Source organism: Octopus sinensis, linkage group LG16 (assembly GCF_006345805.1).
Source record: "Octopus sinensis linkage group LG16, ASM634580v1, whole genome shotgun sequence".
NCBI lineage: Eukaryota > Metazoa > Mollusca > Cephalopoda > Octopoda > Octopodidae > Octopus > Octopus sinensis.
The window spans coordinates 55,670,622-55,690,057 of NC_043012.1; the positions used below are offsets into that span (position 1 = coordinate 55,670,622).

Here is a 19,436-nt window from a genome sequence, read left to right on the forward strand (position 1 = left end):
CTTGATGCAATCTTGCTTCAACTTATTTAACCACAAGAAGACTCAAGTTGACAATGAGGATATTTACATGAACACGTTTGATATAAATAGCAGTCAAATCTTCCTCAAATCAACTGTCTTATAAGGAAGGTCACATTAGATAACGAAGTCCAAGATGCCTCTATAAAGATGAGATGGTCACAGCTGGAATGCTTTTTGGTCATAGCTTTGTTCAAATTTGACCCAAGGCTAAGTGAATTTGATATAAAATTAATGCTAGTAAAAATCAAATGACTAAATTTTTAAAATTTTAACTGAAAGGAGAAAAAAAAAAACAATGCAAGTCTAACAACACTAATTCTAGAGTGGGCGGAATGGAGAAAGTTTGCATGTTTTAATGGTAACAAAAAAGAAAATCTAAAATAGCCTGAGAAGAGATAATGTATGGCTACTGCCCTTCATAAAGGCCATGCCATTCTAAGGTATTTTGGATAGATTCCAAAAGTAAATCTATGTGGGTGAAACCAGTGTTGTAGTTTGCAATACATGTACAGCAGGTAACAGTTACAAAAACATAACATAACATAACATTTTTTTAATATATAATATAAATATATATATATATAATATATATATATATATATATATATATATATATGTGTGTGAGAGAGAAAGAGAAAGAGAGAGTCTGTCATGCTGAAGAATGAGCAAAAGCATTGAGAATCTGCAGATGATATGTAAAACCAGGAATAAAAATTCCAAAATGGTTAAGTCATATTTATAGCAGAGCTTAACTATCAAGCAGTATGCAGTCATTGTGTAATGATAACTTTAAAACGCATTTCTTGGGAACGATAAATATGTATGCAATGCATGTGGGCATATAGGATGTGGCCACACCATCGAATGTTTGACTTAATTGGAAGAATAGAATTTGTTTTTAATTAATAAATTATTCTTAATTAGATAAAATAGAAACACAGATTATTTTCAAGCATGCTGCAAACTCTGTGTCCACCCCCAAACACACACAAAAAGATTGGGGAGAAAATGAAAATATGGTGTTATTGGGATTTATTTCATTCACACAATTTAGGAAAATTGGTAGAATTAGTACAAAACTAAAAACCAAATGAGAAACCACACATTTTTTTTTTAAACCACCAAATTAAAATGTTTAAGAAATATTCTAAACTGAAGGAAGAGAAGATTGTTACTCTGCATTTATCATGCAAATCATATAACCATTAAAAAATTTATTAGTTTGGTATTCTTAGAATATGGTAAACTTGATAACATAGTAATTTGGCATTTCTAAATTTTAAATATCATGATATTTTCATCGAATATCAAATAAAACAAAAGATAGTTCAACTGAAAGCTATCTCTTGCAACATCCCGTTTCTAAAATAAAATTAAAGATTTTTTTTGTTTAAACCATGATTAAAAAAACTTGTCCAACATTAGCTGATTTGATTGTCAGCAGTGTGGTACAATGGAATACGAACAAACCCAGTCTCTGACATTTTAACAAACTGGCTTAAGTAGTACTTTAAAAATCATTAATGTAAGAATAGCAGAAAATTTCCATCTCATGAGATTGTTAATTTTACACACCTGGCTGGGGGATCCATATTTGTACTTCATAGAATATTTGTTAGAGTCCATGAAGAGAAAAGAAAGCAGCACCAAAAATAAAGAAGCTTTCTTGAACTGTGTTAGCCAACTAATGAGATGGAGAAGAGAATTCAATCTCTCTAAGATAGTTCTTTATCATTGTTACAGTTTCCAAAAATAAAGAATAAATCTTTTATCAGGATTATATAAATAAATACCAATCTATTATTGGGAAAACTGAGTAACTGATAATTTGATGGGTCCGTTACAAAAGTTTATTTTTAGGTTTTCTCTTTTTTTAGAAACCTTTTTTTGGATAGCTTATCTGTTTTAGAGAATTCCTACCAATGAATCCCATTGTTTTACTTTTCTTAGATGAAATACAAAATTAAAAATGGGAAAAATTTTCTTTGCAGCAATAATTAAGGTGTGTATAGTGAAGACATTAGCTTCCAACCACATAGCTTCAGGTTCAGTCCCAGACTGTGACACCTTGGGCAAGTATAGTCTTCTTCCACAACCCTGGGCTGACCAAAGCCTTTTTGAGTGGATGTGGAAGTCAGAAACTGAAAGAAGTTCGTCTATATAGGAGTCACTGCCACACAAGCAGTATGGTTCTGTGAAAAATATCTGGCCAAGGGGAAATATCACCTTACTTGGAAACAGGTAAGGGTTAGTGACTGGAAAAGCATCTGACCAAAGAAAATCTGTCTCAATGAATTGTTTCAACTATGCAAGCATGGAAAAGTGGACATTAAAACCATACTGACTAAAAACTTTGAAGAATTTCTTTCAGAAACAACTGAGGTACTTCTTGTCTTAAAGATGAAAAAGATCCATCACCACTAACACCAGCCACCCAAATAAAATACCTCTAATTTGTTTACCACATGGAACAATAGACAAAATAAGGAGACTTACTTCAACTTGGTATTTTCCATCTGGAATACTTTGTCCACCAAATTGAATGCTGATGGAGTAGGTTCCAGGAAACTGTGGAGTGAATTGAATACTGAAGGTTTCATCGGGATTCTCAATGATGTCAATATCAATATCATGACCATTAGAATCACGAATACGGCAGGTAACTTTACCGGTACCGGCCTGTGAAGCATCAACAGTAATGACAGTTTCCTTTTTGACCATAACAGTTTTCTCTGTACCCTCTGTAAACAAACAGCATAAAACAATTGGGTTATTACTGATCAATAATTATAATAATAGTAATGACTTATAACAGAAGTACAAGACAGAAGTACATTTTTAGAGAGAGAGAGAGAGAGAGAGAGAGAGAAGTAGTGGATTTAGTGAACTAATTAACTAATTTAATAATTATAATTACTAGTATTACCTGCTGTGCTTGAGGAGACCTATTGAGTCAAGTACATCAACATCAAAATAAATATCAAATGGAAATTGTAGTTTGTGCCGGTGGCACGTAAAAAGCACCATCCGAACGTGACCGATGCCAGCGCCGCCTTGACTGGCTTCTGTGCCGGTGGCACATAAAAAGCACCAACCAATTGTGGCCACTGCCAGTTTCCCCTGGCACCTGTGCCGGTGGTTGGCGTTAGGAAGGGCATCCAGCAGTAGAAACACTGCCGGATCAGACTGGAGCCTGGTACAGCCTCTTGGCTTCCCAGACCCCGGTCGAACCATCCAACCCGTGCTAGCATGGAAAATGGACATTAAACGATGATGACTAGTATAAATACAATGTAGAGGAGCATGGCTTAGTAGTTAGGGTGTAAGACTGGTTTTGATTCCTGGACCAGGTGATGTGTTGTGTTCTTGAGCAAAACTTCATTTTATGCTGTTCCAGCCTACTCATCTGGTAAACATAAGTAATCCTACAATGGACTGGAATCCCATCCAGGGAGGAATATATACACCAGAGAAACTGGAAAACCAACCCTATGCTCCTTATGAAGTAGTGTGGACTAACCAGTATAAATACAAGACCAAACAATTTTAGAGAGAGAGAGATGTAGTGGCTTTAACAGACCTCATAATTAACATAGGACATAATATATTTAATATAGATACCAGGCAATACATTAAAGAAGCAAGATAAGGGTAATGTATTTAATAAATGTATTTGGGATTCAATTTATAATTATAATAATTTCTAACAGATATAAATGCACATGGTCATGCTTTTATTTATTTTTTAAAGTAGGTTATGTGAAAAGTTTAGAATTTTTCAAAATAAATTTTTCAGATCCCATAGAAATTTCTTAAAACTGTAAATATGTGAACTGTAAGATCAGAAAGCAAAGAATGCGTGTACAAAGTAAGTGACTGGCTGTCGCCCTACTAACCAATAAATTTTGTTAGAAGAAGCTGTATACTCACTTGTAATTTTACATTTGCTGGCATCACCTGTGGGTTTAGAACAAGCCTTGATGGGGCTGGTTGGAATCTCAACGCCACCGAATTTGATTTTGATTGTGTAGACACCAAGATCTTCAGGAGTGTAAGTAACATTAAATGTGCCATCACCATTGTCATGGATGATCGGTTTAACGAACGTGCCGTCTGGTCTCTATTTAAAATAAAGTAAACTCGTTAAGTATCACAAATTGTGTGTGTGCATGTGTGGTAGTGTTGTGCAAATATGCGATAGTGGTGTTGTGAGATGTAATGGATAATAAAATTTTTTAATCAGAAATTTGCAACACACTAATTTCTTAAAAAAAAAAAAAATTACTTTAAATTTAAAAAAAAAAGGTGATTATTGGAATGAAAATTTGAAACCCCTGTGAAAGTAACTCCAATACAATAATAGCATAAATGTTGGCTGGTTGATTGATTTCTCCAGCTACACTTTACATCATGTAGAGGATGGGGAGAGGATAAAAGACAGATACAGAGAGTTAAGAGATGTGGGATGAGTGCAAATACTAAGCTTGGTGGCAGATAATGAGTGAAGGAATGTTTTACACACAATGAAAGGAAGAAAAGGAGAGGATATAAATGATAGAAATAATGGGAGGTGTTATGTAAATGAGAAATGTTTTATTTACTTTTATTTTAAGAATTAGTATTTATTTCATTTTGTATAAACAAAGAAATTTGATAAATTTAAATTATTGTATGTATGTTATATTTCCTGAAATTATCCCTAGTGGAAAAATACAAAATTACCTGTCACATGACTAATAACACTAATTAAAATATATTTACCTGAATTGACACTTCTAAGTCTGCAATTCCTGCCTCAGTGGTATCGATGCAGAATGACACAGGAAGACTAGCAGGGACATCATTCACCCCAGGACCATAAACACGAACTTTAGTTGGATCAAAACCTGGTTTAACAGGCATATTAAATGGACTGGAAAATAACAACAACAATTGAAAGTGGAAATAGTGAAAACATACATTTGTTTTATGGAGATTAATCTTAATCATAAGCACAAAAAAAAAGGCGATAATTATTGATTTTGAATATGGGCAAAAGGTCATTTTTAAAAAAAAATTTTTAACAGGGGCATAGTCAGTTATAATTGACTTGGTACTTTCCTTAATGTGAGGATGATAATGACAATGGTTAGGAGCTGGATTTGCAGTTATAAGGCTGTAGGTTCAATTCCAGGACTGGGCGGTACTTTGGGTTCATGAGAAGGGCATTTCATGTTACTCCAGCCCATGGCTGCATCATTATCATTCTCCAGTGTTTTCTTAGGAATGGTTTCTATGGCTAAATGCCATCCCTAACACCAACAAAGTTACTGGGTGCTATTTTCAATGATACCAGCACTACTGAGGTCTCCCTGCAGCTTGCGGGACTACAAGCTTCAATAGAGGTGACTTCATGCTACAAGATAAGGGGCCGCAGAGCAGGGTACAAACCAGAACAAATATTTTGCTACAGAGAGGGTGAGAATGACAGGGTGGACCTGGAAAGAAGAATATTTAATAAACTATATGTTTATTGTTACTAATTAGTAATAAAAGAAATTTACCTTTTTGGCACATGTTGGTTAGCATATTTCACATCAAGTTGGCATGGACCTTCTTCAGGTACTGTGTAATTAGCCTTGAAAACACCTTCTTCAATAGGATGAACATCAGCTGGCCTCTTACCTAGATATAGAGAATTTACACTTTGATAAAAAAACCTGTATTGCTCTTTTACACACACGTACACAACTTTACAATCACATTTCTATGCTAGGGTTGGATGAGTACTTGATACCCTTCCTGATGCCAACCCATAGCTGGTTTTCATGTAAGCTACTTAATTTCATTGGTCTTTGCACATCAAACCAATGAGCGCTAGACATATTGCTTATGTGAAAAACCTCATCACTGCTTCCAATGGTACTAGTGCAAAGACATTTGCAGACAAACACTTGCACATACAACACTTCTATATAAGTGCTGTCAACCAATTTTCACTCACAAGGAATTGGTCAACCAGAAGTTATAGAAGATACATGCTCATTATGCATGAACCTGTGTATATAAGGTTGACTCAAGAGAATATTAGCTATTCAAGTTGATAGCTGAAATATTTTTTTAGCATTGAACTATGGTACTGGCAAACGCCTCTCTCAAAGTTTCCAATATAACAAATTAAGAACCATGTAGAGACAAAGCCTGCCACCAAATAACAGATTTAATTTATTTTTTCCCCTTCTTCCTGCCAGCAGAATTGAACTTGCCACTGTTAGCTACACCTCTGCTAAGTGGGAGAAAGATCAATCTCCCTCTGATCCAACATTATGGTAACAGGGGGTAGGCATTGGTTGTACAATACATTGAGATTCAGAGAAGGGTTCTCTTGTCATTCTTTAATAGGACAGAATGAAAGATGAAATTTTTTAAAAATGAAAGAAAGGAAAACGAAAGAGCAAGGGAGGGAGGGAGGGAGACAGAGAAGGAAAGAGACAGAGAGGCTAAAACAAGAGTAGGAGTGAAGGAAAAAATTGAAAAAGAAAGCAGAAAAGGTATGAAAAGGAAGTTTTACCAAATTTGTCAGTGACAGTAACTTCAAGTGGAGCATCTCCGGCTTCTTTAGTATCAATGGTGAAGGATGTTGGTTCCTTGGGTTTGACTCCTTTAGCAGTATCAACACCAGGACCTTGGCATTTAACTTTGCTAGGATCAACTGGAGTCTCAACTGGGACATGGAATGGACTTCCTGAAAGACAAAAATGTTGGAAAAAAAAGTTGAGAAATGATCCAAGGATTCTTTAGTACAAGGGAATTATTTATTGCATATGGTTCAAGATGAGGAATAGAACTTTATCACCACTAACTCCTGATGAAGGAACCTCTATATCAGTAGTTTTCAGCCATCTTTTGCCTAAAGACTGATTTCTATTTTATTCTACTGGATCTTCCTATAACCATTCAATGTTTAAAAAAGTTCCATTATATTTTTATATCATCATCATCATTTAGTGTGTGCTTTCCATGTTGGCATGGGTTAGATAGTTTGACTGGAACTAGTAAGTTGGAGAGCTGCACTAAGTTCCAGTTTAATTTAGCATGGTTTCTATGGCTGGATGCCCTTCCTAATGCCAACCACTCCAAGAGTGTAATGGATACCTTTTACATGCCAGTTTCATGACACAGGCCATGCCAACTTGATGTGAAATAATTGCACTACAAAATGTTTGAAATATTTTGTCTATCGTAGACCAGGTTGTGTGTTGTGTTCTTGAGCAAGACACTTTATTTCTCATTGCTCCAGTTCACTCAGCTGTAGAAATGAGTCAAGACGTTACTGGTGCCAAGCTGTATTGGCCTTTGCCATTCCTTTGGATAATATTGGTGGCATGAAGAGGGGAGGCTAGTATGCATGGATGACTGCAGGTCTTCCATAAAACAACTTTGCCAGGACTTGTGCCTTGGAGGGGAACTTTCTAAGTGCAATTCCATGGTCATTCATGACCAAAGGGAGTCTTTATGTCTAGTAATATAAATATAGTAATTTTAAAATACTATTTACTTGGCTTTCATAATCAGCCTTAAAAAAAAAATGGAAAAAAACCCCAACAAAACTTAAAGCCATGGTTTAATTGTAGAATTTCAATCAAACTTACCAGGAATATGTTTATCACCATATTTCACACCAATATCATAAGGTCCAGATTTAAGAGGCATGTATTCGACTTGGCATGTTCCATCATGATTGTCCTTGCAGGTCATCTTAGCTTCGACAGGTCCATCAATGGAGAGACCAAGGTTACCGTGGCCAGCTCCACGACTGTCCACAGTGAACACATTGGGTTTATTAGTGATACCACGTTCAAGACCTGGAAACAAAATGCATTCGATAAGTTTGTATGTCAAGCAATTTTTGTGTGATTTATGATCCTATAAACCAGGCATGTCACACTGCAAAGTCTCTAAGGGCCACATTGCTTACATGTTGCCATATGGGCCACATATTTTTGAACAAGTGTTTACAAAGATTTCCATCGTATCAATTCTTCATAATGTAAAATCATTTAAAATCTTTTATTTGCTCATCAATATTCCTATATTCATTAACTAAATTATTAATTATTTTTATTATCAAAAATTGGTGGGGATTTCTCATTTTTAAACCTCTAGCAACACTGTTCACAGGCTGCACTTGTGTTTGAAAAGGTCACATGCAGCCCATGGGGTACATGTTTGATATGCCTGCTATAAATGACAATGCTCAGATTTTTGCTTATTTAAAGCATTATAACAGCAGAGGTAGACAAGAAGAGCAGGTATGGTTGTGTGGTAACATGGTTCCAGGTTCATTCCCACTGTGTGGCACCTTGGGCAAGTGTCTACTATAACCTCGGGCTGACCAAAGCCTTGTGAGTGGATCTGGTTGATAGAAACTGACAGAAGCCCATCGTGTATATACAGGTGTGTGTGTGTGTGTCCCATCACTGCTTGATAACTGGTGTTAGTTTGTTTACATCCCCATAAGTACTAGGCTTTAAAAAAATAAGTCGATTCGTTCATGCTCCAGCATGGCCACAGTCAAATGAAAAACGAGTAAAAGAATAAAAGAAAAAGAATATAAATTGCAAGCATGGTTGAGTGGGTAAGAAGTTCACTTTTCAACCACATAATTTGGGGTTCAGTCCCACTGTGCAGCACCTTGGCAAGTGTTTTCTAAGACATTGGGCTTACCAATGAATTTATTTCCCAGTCATTTCGCCCTTCAGCAAAAGAGACTGACAGATGGTAATGTTTGTCGACATTCCTTGTCAAAAAGGTATTTGTCCTTTAGCTCTGTTCTCTCAAAGTGGAATAAAAAATTTTTTTAATTACTATTTTGTAAAATATGTCATGGTTAGTGACACAAGGAGCATCAGGCAGTAAAACAATACTGCTTCAATATATATTCATCTAACTCTTGCTAGGATGGAAAATCAGATGTAAAAATGGAAGAATGAACAGACACAATCATTGAATAAATCTTACCTGGGCCGTAAGCTTTGACTTTAGAAGGATCACAACCAGGAACAGCAGTTGTTTTGAAAGGACTGCCAGGAATTGGCATATTTTCATAAGAAATGTCAACAGCATAAGGACCTAAAATAATAGTAAAAAAAAACAAAAATTGTAGATTTAACAACATTCCAGATAAGAAATACTATTAAAGTGTTCATACTTCTGAGAATTATTATAATTATGATATTAATGGTTCTCAGAGTGATTGGCATTAGGAAGGGCATCCAGCTGTAGAAACTCTGCCAGATAAGATTGGAGCCTGGTGCAGCCATCTGATCCGCCAGACCTCAGTCAAATCATCCAACCCATGCTAGCATGGAAAGCGGACGTTAAACAATGATGATGATGATATTCTCTATCTTCAGATGCTATCCCTTTCTAAGGGGCGTATGTGTGTGTGTGTGTGTGTGTATGTGTGTGTGTATGCACATACACACACACAACCTAGTAGTTAGGGTGCTGTACACAAAATCAATAGAGTGGGGTTTCAATTTCCAAAACTGGGGAGTGCAATCTGTTCTTGAGCAAAACACTTTATTTTACATTACTCTGTGATCACTGACACCTGGTGTGTGGCACCTGTACATGTAATGCTGATTTGATGGAGGGAATGAACTAATGTAAAGCATAAACATTTGATCACTATAAGCATATCACCTGTGTAGATTGTTCAACAAGAAGTTGCAGAACTGTCATTTGACAGGAGAATCCACCCTAAGTGTACGTCATCATTTAATGCCTGTTCACAGTCTTGGCATGGGTTGGATAGTATGACTGGAGCTGATAAGGCTGGGTGCCACAATAGGCACCATTGTCTGTTCTGGCATGGTTTCCTATTTCTTTATTGCCCACAAGGGGCTAAACAGAGGGGACAAACAAGGACAGTTACAGTGTGTAACTGGTACTTCATTTTAGTGATGCCAAAAGGATGAAAGGCAAAGTCGACTTCAGCGTAATTTGAACTCAGAACGTAACAGCAGACAAACTACCACTAAGCATTTCGCCCAGCGTGCTAACGTTTCTGCCAGCTCGACGCCTTTTCCTTGGTTGGATGCCCTTCCTAATGCCAATGACTCCACAAGTGTACTGGGTGTTTTTTATGTGGTATCAGCATGCGTAGGTACATATTCATACTTAGTGTATAAATGAACTGGTACGTCTTAATTTTTAAGAACAGTTGAAACGATTATCTACTTCCCCACAGGCCTGAAATTTGGGGAAGAAATAGTTGATTACATTGACTCCAGTACTCAACAAGTACTTATTTTAATGACCCTGAATGGATGAAAGGCCAAGTCAACTTCAGCAGAATTTGAACTCAGAATGTAAAGATGTAAAGAGTACGTAAATAACAAACATCGTACAAACAATTGCTGACTTAAGGGAAGTCAGAACAAGCTGATGTTAAAGCATTCACTTATAGAAACAATCAAATTTTAGGATTGATATTGTAAAATCAACAATTTCAAAATTTTTGTTCAGAATATTTTGGTGGAGTTGATCAAACAAAATGCAATTTACCTTGTTCAATTGGCATGTAAGAGCCAGTGTAAATACCATTCTTCTTGTTGTCAATTGGCAGCTCAGCTTTGGCTCCAGATGGACTTGTGACAACAGCACGTACTTTACCATCACCATTCGTTGTAACAGGAGTAGCGTCAACAGTGAAGTTGGCTGGGGCATCCAAAAAGACACCTGCACAAAAAAAAAAAGATTACATGAGAATATTGAAGAATAAATTCTGATAGTGATTAGTATTGTCATGGAAAAAAAATGGCAGCAGTTTGAGGAAGTGGGAAAAATTGGTTTTAAATAACCATAACATTTAGGAAGGTCTTTTAATAAATATAAAGATGTAAGATTATTAGCTACGTAATTTTATACATTGGCCATTATTTCTCATGAGAAAATACAATTAGAGATCTAAACAGGAAAATGAAATATGATAGTACAAATGAACCCAAATTCTTTTGCAATTTAATAGAACCAATTAACGAAAAAAATTTAAATCAAATCTAAATTTCAAAATTAAGAGTTCCTGGAAATTATTTAGGGAGTTAAAAAAAAATTAAAAAGCAATCAAAACAAGAAACAATATTGAAAAGTAAAATATAAAATTCTAGAACTTCAATAGAAATAAAGTTAAAAACTGAACGCCAAAAGTTGTAGTGCAAGCATCAGTCAAAAACTAAAAGACCATAGCTACAAAATATGGTCAAGTGAGAAACTATATCTCCAAGCTGTTTTACTTCAGGTAATTAAGACTGCATGCTCATTTGAAACCAATACAGTGATTCTCAACTTTCATTATTTATTCCACCCAATGGCTTGAGGTAGTCCACCATCTACCATGTAATCTCACAGTAAAAATATACACTAAATAATAGCATGTGCATATGTGTATATATATATCTCTCTCCTTGTTTTTTCTGTGTACCTTTCTGTAGAAGAGCGTAGGCTCAAAACGTAAAAGACTTTTTCTATTCCTGAGCGTTATACTAATACATTGTTTGTTTTGTACACCACCTGTCTTCATCTTTTGTTTTTTTCGTAAACTTTCCATATATATATATATATATATATATGAGATTCAGATGAATTAGGTACTTAAGTTGAAGCACCAGATCAGTGCAGTATGATCTGTACAACTCAAAGTAAGGTAAATAAAATCAAAATAAGCAACAGGATATCAAGGTGATGCAGCACGACCGTTTCAAGCAACTCCATTTAATTGAACAATACAATCATTACATCAATTTAAATGCAGGTTTATCCTCAGCTGCATAAAGACTAATAAATTAAAAATGAACCCCAACAAACTTCATACAATTCTTAGAAGTGTAGTATATTCTTAGCTACATTAGAGGCAATATGGACTCTTTCCATCTTCTTCCTCTATTAGAGCACTTGAGTAAAATTATATTAATGTGTTCAACTGATTAAAAATTCTATTTATTTATTTATGCAGCTGAGGATAGTTCTGCATTTATATTGATATAATGATTGCATTGTTCAATTAAATGGAACCACTCGAAACAGTTGTGGTGCATCACCTCTTGATATCTCGTTGCTTATTTTGATTATATATAAAATGTATATGTATGTATGTCACAGTTTTACAGGTTTTTGTTACATACCCTGAGCCATTATGCAATATATGTACAGCCCCTTTCATTAGTGCTGTTACAGAATATATATATATATATATATATATATATATATATATATAATCTCTTTATACCTATCATTTTATTATATATATATATATAATCTCTTTATACCTATCATTTTATTTTATTATATATATAAAACATCTCTTTATACCTATCATTTTATTATATATATATATAAAACATCTCTTTATACCTATCATTTTATTTATATATATATATATATATATATATATATATATATAAAACATCTCTTTATACCTATCATTTTATTATATATATATATATATATATATAAAACATCTCTTTATACCTATCATTTTATTATATATATATATATAAATGGTATCATAGTTTCATCTGCTGTTATGTAATGTTTATAGATATACATATGCCCATTCTCAGGAGAAAGGTAATATTTAAAATATTTTTGAGTAATCTCTATATTAGAAAACAATTTATGATCAACTATGATAGTTATTCCTTGCCATATAAATTTTTACTGCTGAGGAGTAAATTCACCCCTAGTTGAGAATCACTGCTCTAATAAATCTGAAACAAGTTTATAATAACTGTGTGAGTATAGATTTAAAAACGTGTGTGTGTGTGTGTGTGTGAAAGATTATAAATTTGTCTTTTACATCACAACTGGATAATATGTTGATAGTATTCTCGGTCCTTATTAACAAGTGTCTTTATCAATTTCAAACGTTAACTAAAAATGTTCTTTTCATTTTAACTCATTTCACAATAATATATCCAAACAACAAGTTTCAATAACTCCATTAGTTGTAATTGCATCCCCTTATATAAATTATTTTCATTAAACCTTTGTCCGTTCTGTATATTATTACACGTGATGCACAGGACATATTCCCCTGGTGTCCTCACAACATATGATACACCATCCCAATTTTTCAATTGTTAGAGTAACTTAGGACTTATGAAAGTAAAGCATTATGTTACTCAGAACATACGAAACAAGGGCTTGGCTTAACTAAAAATTTGAAAACGAGCATGGTCATTTTGAGGGCCATATTTAATTAATTATAACTTCTGCTTTATTTCATTCAAAATATATCCATTGTGACAATGTTGCCATCTTTAAGATGTAGAAAGAATATTTGTTTTCTTTTTTGGGGATTTAAGGATCTAAAATGTCCACCTAATGCTTTCCTTTCTAAAAAGGACTATATATCAGTTTTATTCTCTTAAGTTTCTCAACCTGTCCTGATGTTTCCTTTTCTAAGCAGTTTTTATGGGTCATTTCAATATATTTTGCACAGTAATGTAATTAAAACAAATGATGAAATGAGCGTTGCTGTGAGCCTTATGGTAACTTTACCAACTCAACTATAACACCTGTATCCAAAACAGTATTGTTTCTGACCAAACCGTAACAACTGGACAAAGTCTGCTCAACTAATGAAAGTACCAGATAAGTGATTAGCATTAAAAAGAAAACTGGAAAATAAGCCAAAATTAAATTAAAACAAAAAATTAGAACATCTTTCCAACTGAGTCAAAGTCAAATTATGAAGGAAAAAAAAAAGAAAAAAAAAAACCTCAGCCATGCTAGAATAGACAAAAATGTCAAAAATAATGTTAAATAAATGAATAAATGGAGTGAATATGTTCTGCAGCAGCAAAGATATGAATTAAATGAAACCTAGGAACATTGAGCTTTAATCACTAAGAGATTTCGAGTCTTTGGTTATATGATGAAGAACATTCAGCTGTTTGATCAACTGAGCTACCAACTCATTAAGATAATGTGCAAGTGGTTGAGTATTCCACAGACATATACACTTATACTGATTTAGCCTGAAAATTTTATTGAGAGATAGGCAAAGCTGAATCTGGATTTTACAGCTACATCTTATTCAGTGGGTTTCTAAACGGTTCCTTTCCATGCAATTTAATTCACAAGACTTTGGGTGACTCGAGGCTATCTTCTAGGATATCGCACAATAGAATCAGTCCCTGAAGTTCACGAGCACAAAGCAAACCTTTTTAACCAAGTGTGCAATGCTGTGTCCTTTGGTCCGGTATTTACCAATCTAAAAGCACAACAGTCAAATCAAGGACATTTCTGTAAATCTTTATCATAATGTCAGCCTATACTTTACCCATACTGGAGTACAACCAATTACAATTTGAAAATTGTGGAGATCAGTTCAAACAACTGTGTTACAAGTCTAAGTATACAAAAAACATACACTACGAATTACAAAACTGAAGTGCATGTCTATATTATTAATCAACAAGCTCATGTAGCATTCAATGCACAGTATTGATGTCCATATCTAATTCAGAAATGGTGTAGGATGTACAGTGGTAATGAATCAAGTAAGTGGAATCAAGACCAAATACTTCTGACAATCCTAAAGTTTGGGACATGGCTGAGCTATCAGCCCACAATTTTATGATAGAAAAAAAAAAAAAAAAAGGGTCAATTGGTTCAAAATTAAAATTTTGCCTGTTGAGAATTAGATTTTTTTTACTTCTGTTAATACAGAACTTCATATAATATGCTAATCTTTTTCTAACCTCATAAAACAAAAAGACATCTTCAGAACAGAAGACAAAATAGATTTCATGTCCAAAGAGGTTAACTTTTATCTTGGTCCTTTCAAATGGAGGTCCTTCGATTCTATGTATGTATGCATAAAATTTATACCCAGAAAACTTTAGGAGCAAGACCAGGTTTAAGACTGGGTGTCAGACTATTCCAGAGTATATAAATTCTGGCACTGTAACAGCTTACAATTTAGGCAGTTAACTGCTCAATATTACTACCAAAAAAACACTTTTTAAAATTTGTGCAAAGAATTAAAAAAAAAATGAAAATTATCCTTCCAGAAGAGCCAGAGAGAAGAAAGAGAAGTTGAAAAGTTCACATATCAAAATATAAACATAGAACTGCTGTAATGACACTGATGATGCTGCATCAAAGAGGCTGAAACCAATAAAAGAAATTCATTAAGATTTGCAACACAAAGCAGACTTTACATGCAAAATGCTGAAACTATCTTTGTTAATATGCCAACATAAGCATCAGTATTGTCTTTTCATTTTGAATACTGCTGAGAAAATGGATTATTTTGGGTTTTTTTTGAATGAATTTAAGCCACACATCGGCTAGATCACACCATGCAGTTTGCATCAGTTTACCGGTCTTCTCAACTCCTGGTCCATAAGCCTTGATGCCTCCGACATCGAGAGTTGCGGGTTGAATCTTAGCCTTAAATGGTGATCCAGGAATTGGAGCGTTATCATAGATGACATTCACTTTGTAGTCTCCTGGCACAGTTGGGAAGTATTCAGCGTTGACAGTACCGTCTTTGTTATCAGTACAGTTAACTTTAGCCTCAGATGGACCTTCAACAGATACTCCAAGAGCGCCTGGTGGAGCAGCACGCCTGTCGACTGTAAATGTGGCTGGTTTCTTTGCAGTTCCTTCTTTCAAGCCAGGGCCGTAAGCATGAACATTGTTAGCGGAGACCGGAACAACGGCATCGACTTTAAATGGAGAACCCTTTGCTGGCATTCCACCATAGCTGACCTCAACCTTATGAGGACCAGGTTCTTTGAAGAGAATAGGTGCACTATGTCCGTTAGCCATTGGCTTAGTAGGAACAGTTGTCTTGACACCTTTAGGATTGGTTATCTGGACAGTGGCTTCAGCCTTTCCAGCACCAACCGTAATGATATCAATCATTTTCTCTTTGCCAACCTCTTGAGCTAAACAACGGAAAAAAGAATAGGGACCAGAATGTATTGGCAGAACTAAGATTTAACTCAAGATAAAAGGGTTTCTTTTTTTAAGTTACGGAAAAAATGTACAAATATGAAAATAATGCTTAAATATTGCAAAAATTTATATTCTTTTCAAAATGAAGCGATACCCAAGTATCTAAGGTAAATTTATTTCAATAGATATTTTGAAGCACAATAACAAATAAAATAAAATGCATTTATAATACAATAAAATTCAATATGTCTGAATTAATTTGTGAATTGTATCAAGTTTAGATAGAAATAAATTTGTTAAAACTCCTTGTAAAATCCTCATTTGGCAATAATTAAATGACGGGGTAAAGTAAAATATTTAATGAAGTGAGCAAAAAATTCTCAAAATTATACCCATGATAAAATTTAGTGTTAATGACAATACTTATCAAAAAAGGTAAGGGAGATAATTTTCCCAAATCAGTATGATTGTTTTACATGAGATAATGGTCATGGTAGTATGTGCCAAAGCAGATTTCACTGGATTGTATAATTCATACAATGCAAAAAGAAAAGAGTATAACTGAAACTTACTTTTCTCCAAACCTTCAACGCGCACTTTGCCGATATCAATACTGGATTCAACTTTCACCTTGATGGGTGATGCTGGAATCTCTTTATCGGCAAAGTACACATTTATGGTGTACATGCCAGGGATCTTGGCTTCATAATTGACAGTGAAGGTACCATCTTGGTTGTCAACAGTATTAACAGGCACATCCATTCCACGCTCATCAGTCAATGAAATAGCCACATCACCTAAATTCAAACAAATTATTTATATTCAATGTCAGTTCTTGGGCAGTAGAAAAAAAAAATGTTTGGAAATTTCAAAAGCTGTGATTTAGATTTATGACAGAGAGAAAAATTAACAAAAAAAAAAAAGAAAAAAAGAAAAAGAAAATTAAATTCATAATTAATTAGAAATTGCAGAAAAATCCATGTATATATTCAGCATTCAATTTCATTTTACAAGTTTCAATGATTGGACTGTGGTCATACTGGTGTGTATATATAGCAATTTATTCAAGACTGCTTGAGAGTATGTAGTGTGTGTAAGTGTTATACAACCCAGTATCTTATGGCATAAATAGACACATTCATAAACATGGAAACACATGTGTGAGAGTGCTTATGTCGTGCTGTTCTGGATCATACAGAGAACCACATGAATATCTCCCCTTCATGTAATTTATCAAACTTTAAGTTAGCTTAATATGGTTTATCCTAAATTGTCTTGAACTTTTATGTAAGTGTATAAGGCCTGTGTGAAGACACATGGCTCATTGGTTAGAGTGTTGGACTCCCATTCATGAGGTAGTGAGCTCAATTCACAGACCAGGCTATGTGTTGGGTTCTTGAGCAAGAGTTTATTTTACGTTGCTCCAGTTCACAGAGGGGAACTTTCTAGGTGCAGTCCTATGGTCATTCATGACTGAAGGGGGTTATTACCATTTTACCCTAGTGATCAGAATGTTGAGCTCACAAATGTTAGGTCGTGGGTTCAATTCTTGAACTAAGTAGTGCTTATGTACTTGAAGAAAGCACTTTATATTAAGCTGTTTCAGTACACTTTGCTGAAAAATAGTAGTACCAGTAGCATCTAGGATTTCACCCTGCAACCTATTGCAAGATTAAACTTCCAAGTGCTAATGTCACTTCCTTTTTCAGATTAACCCACTACAGATTTTATTCTAGGGGTTATCCCATTCAACAGAGTTTTGTACTAAGCTCTGGCCTCATGAGACTGTAGGTTCAATGCAGAAGTTTTTGTGGTAAGTACATTAATATGTATAATTAATAAGACAAAAGTTTGATCACACCAGCTCTCAGCCAACAAAACTTTGATCAAATTAGCTAACAAGCTGTTACATTTTCTAAATAGATTTTTATTTTAAACTCAAGTTGTTTAGTCCCCAAATCAGCATTGAATAAGTAAATATATGATCCAAAGATATTCCAGTTATAATCATCCTGTCTTTTTTTTTTTTAAAGAAGTGTATACCTTGTACTACATTAGCTAATGTATCATATTCTTTACAAATTGCAAGGAACATGGTTTGAAGGAGATTTGTCTATTTCTAGCAGGTGAAGCAACCACACAAAAAAAAGAGTGCTCTCAAGTTTAAAATGTATGTGAATGTGTATAAACCATGACACAAAATGGTTGGAAATATATAATAACAACTATGTTCTCTTACCAGGTCCAGCTTCTTTGCAATCAACCACGAAGTGAGTTGGTTGGTTAGTTTTCACACCTGGTTTCACACCTGGTCCATAAACCTTCACACTGGAAGGAGATTGGACAAAAACCTGTAAGAAGAAAATTAAAATAATTAGTCTAAAAAGAACTATGAACTTCCTTAGTAAAATATTGTTTTTACTTTATATCCAGAGGTACAATGCCACAAATACAAGAAGTGGGCATAATCAGTTGATTAAACTGACTGATATTAATTAGAATGGTATTTAAGGCAGCAAGCTGGCAGAATCGTTAGCATGCCAGGCAAAATGCTTAGTGACATATCTATCTTTACATACTGAGTTCAAATTCCACCAAGGTCGGTTTTGCCTTTCATCCTTTCAGGGTTGATAAAATGAGTAGCTGTTGAACATTGGGGTTGATATAATTGATTTACAACTTCCCTTGAAATTGCTGGCCTTGTGCCAGGTTTTGAAACCAATATTAGTGTGGTACTCAATTTTATTAAAGTGAGAAGTGTGTGCTGATGTTCTGAGTAAAGTTCTTAATCAACAGTAACCAACATATGGGAGCCTAGTTTAAATGTTAATTTAATGTCTGGGAAAAAAAAAAAATTTAAGTCACCAGAAGAAGATGGTGAAGTCACAGACCTAGCTGTGAAGTTGAGAATTTCAGATGACAACCACATGGTATGCAGTTGGATAGCCCACTTGCATGGTAGCTTCGACAAATGTCTAACTGAAGTCTAGAGTTGACCTATACCTTGTGTGTGAAATTTGGCTGACAGGAACTGTACACAATCTTCTGTGTGTGTGTGTGGGGGGGGGGATAAGCACTGCAATTTTTGCATGCATTGTGCTACAATGATGTGTTTATATGCCACATAGTCAGGCAGCTTAGTGGCTCTATGTACAGAGATATGGAAATTAAATACCTAACTTGAAAACAAGGCTTGGAGTTAGAGAGCATCTGGCCATAGAATAATACAGCCTCTAGAAGTTTTATTCATATGGAAAATGTACACATAAAACTGACAAATGATGATGACTGTAGCAGATGCAACATCAAATGAATATTCAAAAGGAATTCATCTGGATTTCTGACTTTGGCATGGAGCCAAATAACTCTTATTTACAAGTTAATCAGAGGATGATGGGGTAGTGTATGAGCTTTACAGACCCCTTCCTTTCAGACAGGTGAGATTGATATTATATAGCTGA

At 34.6% G+C, this 19,436-nt stretch overlaps 1 protein-coding gene across 2 annotated transcripts in view; it reads right to left on the reverse strand.

Annotated features, from left to right (window-relative positions):
- The window catches only part of LOC115220251 (filamin-A), a 146,384-nt gene that overhangs the window by 37,063 nt on the left and 89,885 nt on the right, over window positions 1–19,436 (reverse strand). For both annotated transcript variants that reach the window (XM_036510144.1, XM_036510143.1), the window contains exons 12-22: window positions 18,215–18,326; window positions 16,548–16,772; window positions 15,396–15,965; window positions 10,573–10,746; window positions 9,022–9,132; window positions 7,653–7,865; window positions 6,572–6,745; window positions 5,565–5,685; window positions 4,783–4,933; window positions 3,952–4,141; window positions 2,518–2,762 (exon numbers count right to left, since the gene is read on the reverse strand). In XM_036510144.1, coding sequence (XP_036366037.1) covers window positions 2,518–2,762; window positions 3,952–4,141; window positions 4,783–4,933; window positions 5,565–5,685; window positions 6,572–6,745; window positions 7,653–7,865; window positions 9,022–9,132; window positions 10,573–10,746; window positions 15,396–15,965; window positions 16,548–16,772; window positions 18,215–18,326 — 2,286 coding nt within the window. The remainder of the gene's footprint in view (window positions 1–2,517; window positions 2,763–3,951; window positions 4,142–4,782; window positions 4,934–5,564; window positions 5,686–6,571; window positions 6,746–7,652; window positions 7,866–9,021; window positions 9,133–10,572; window positions 10,747–15,395; window positions 15,966–16,547; window positions 16,773–18,214; window positions 18,327–19,436) is intronic.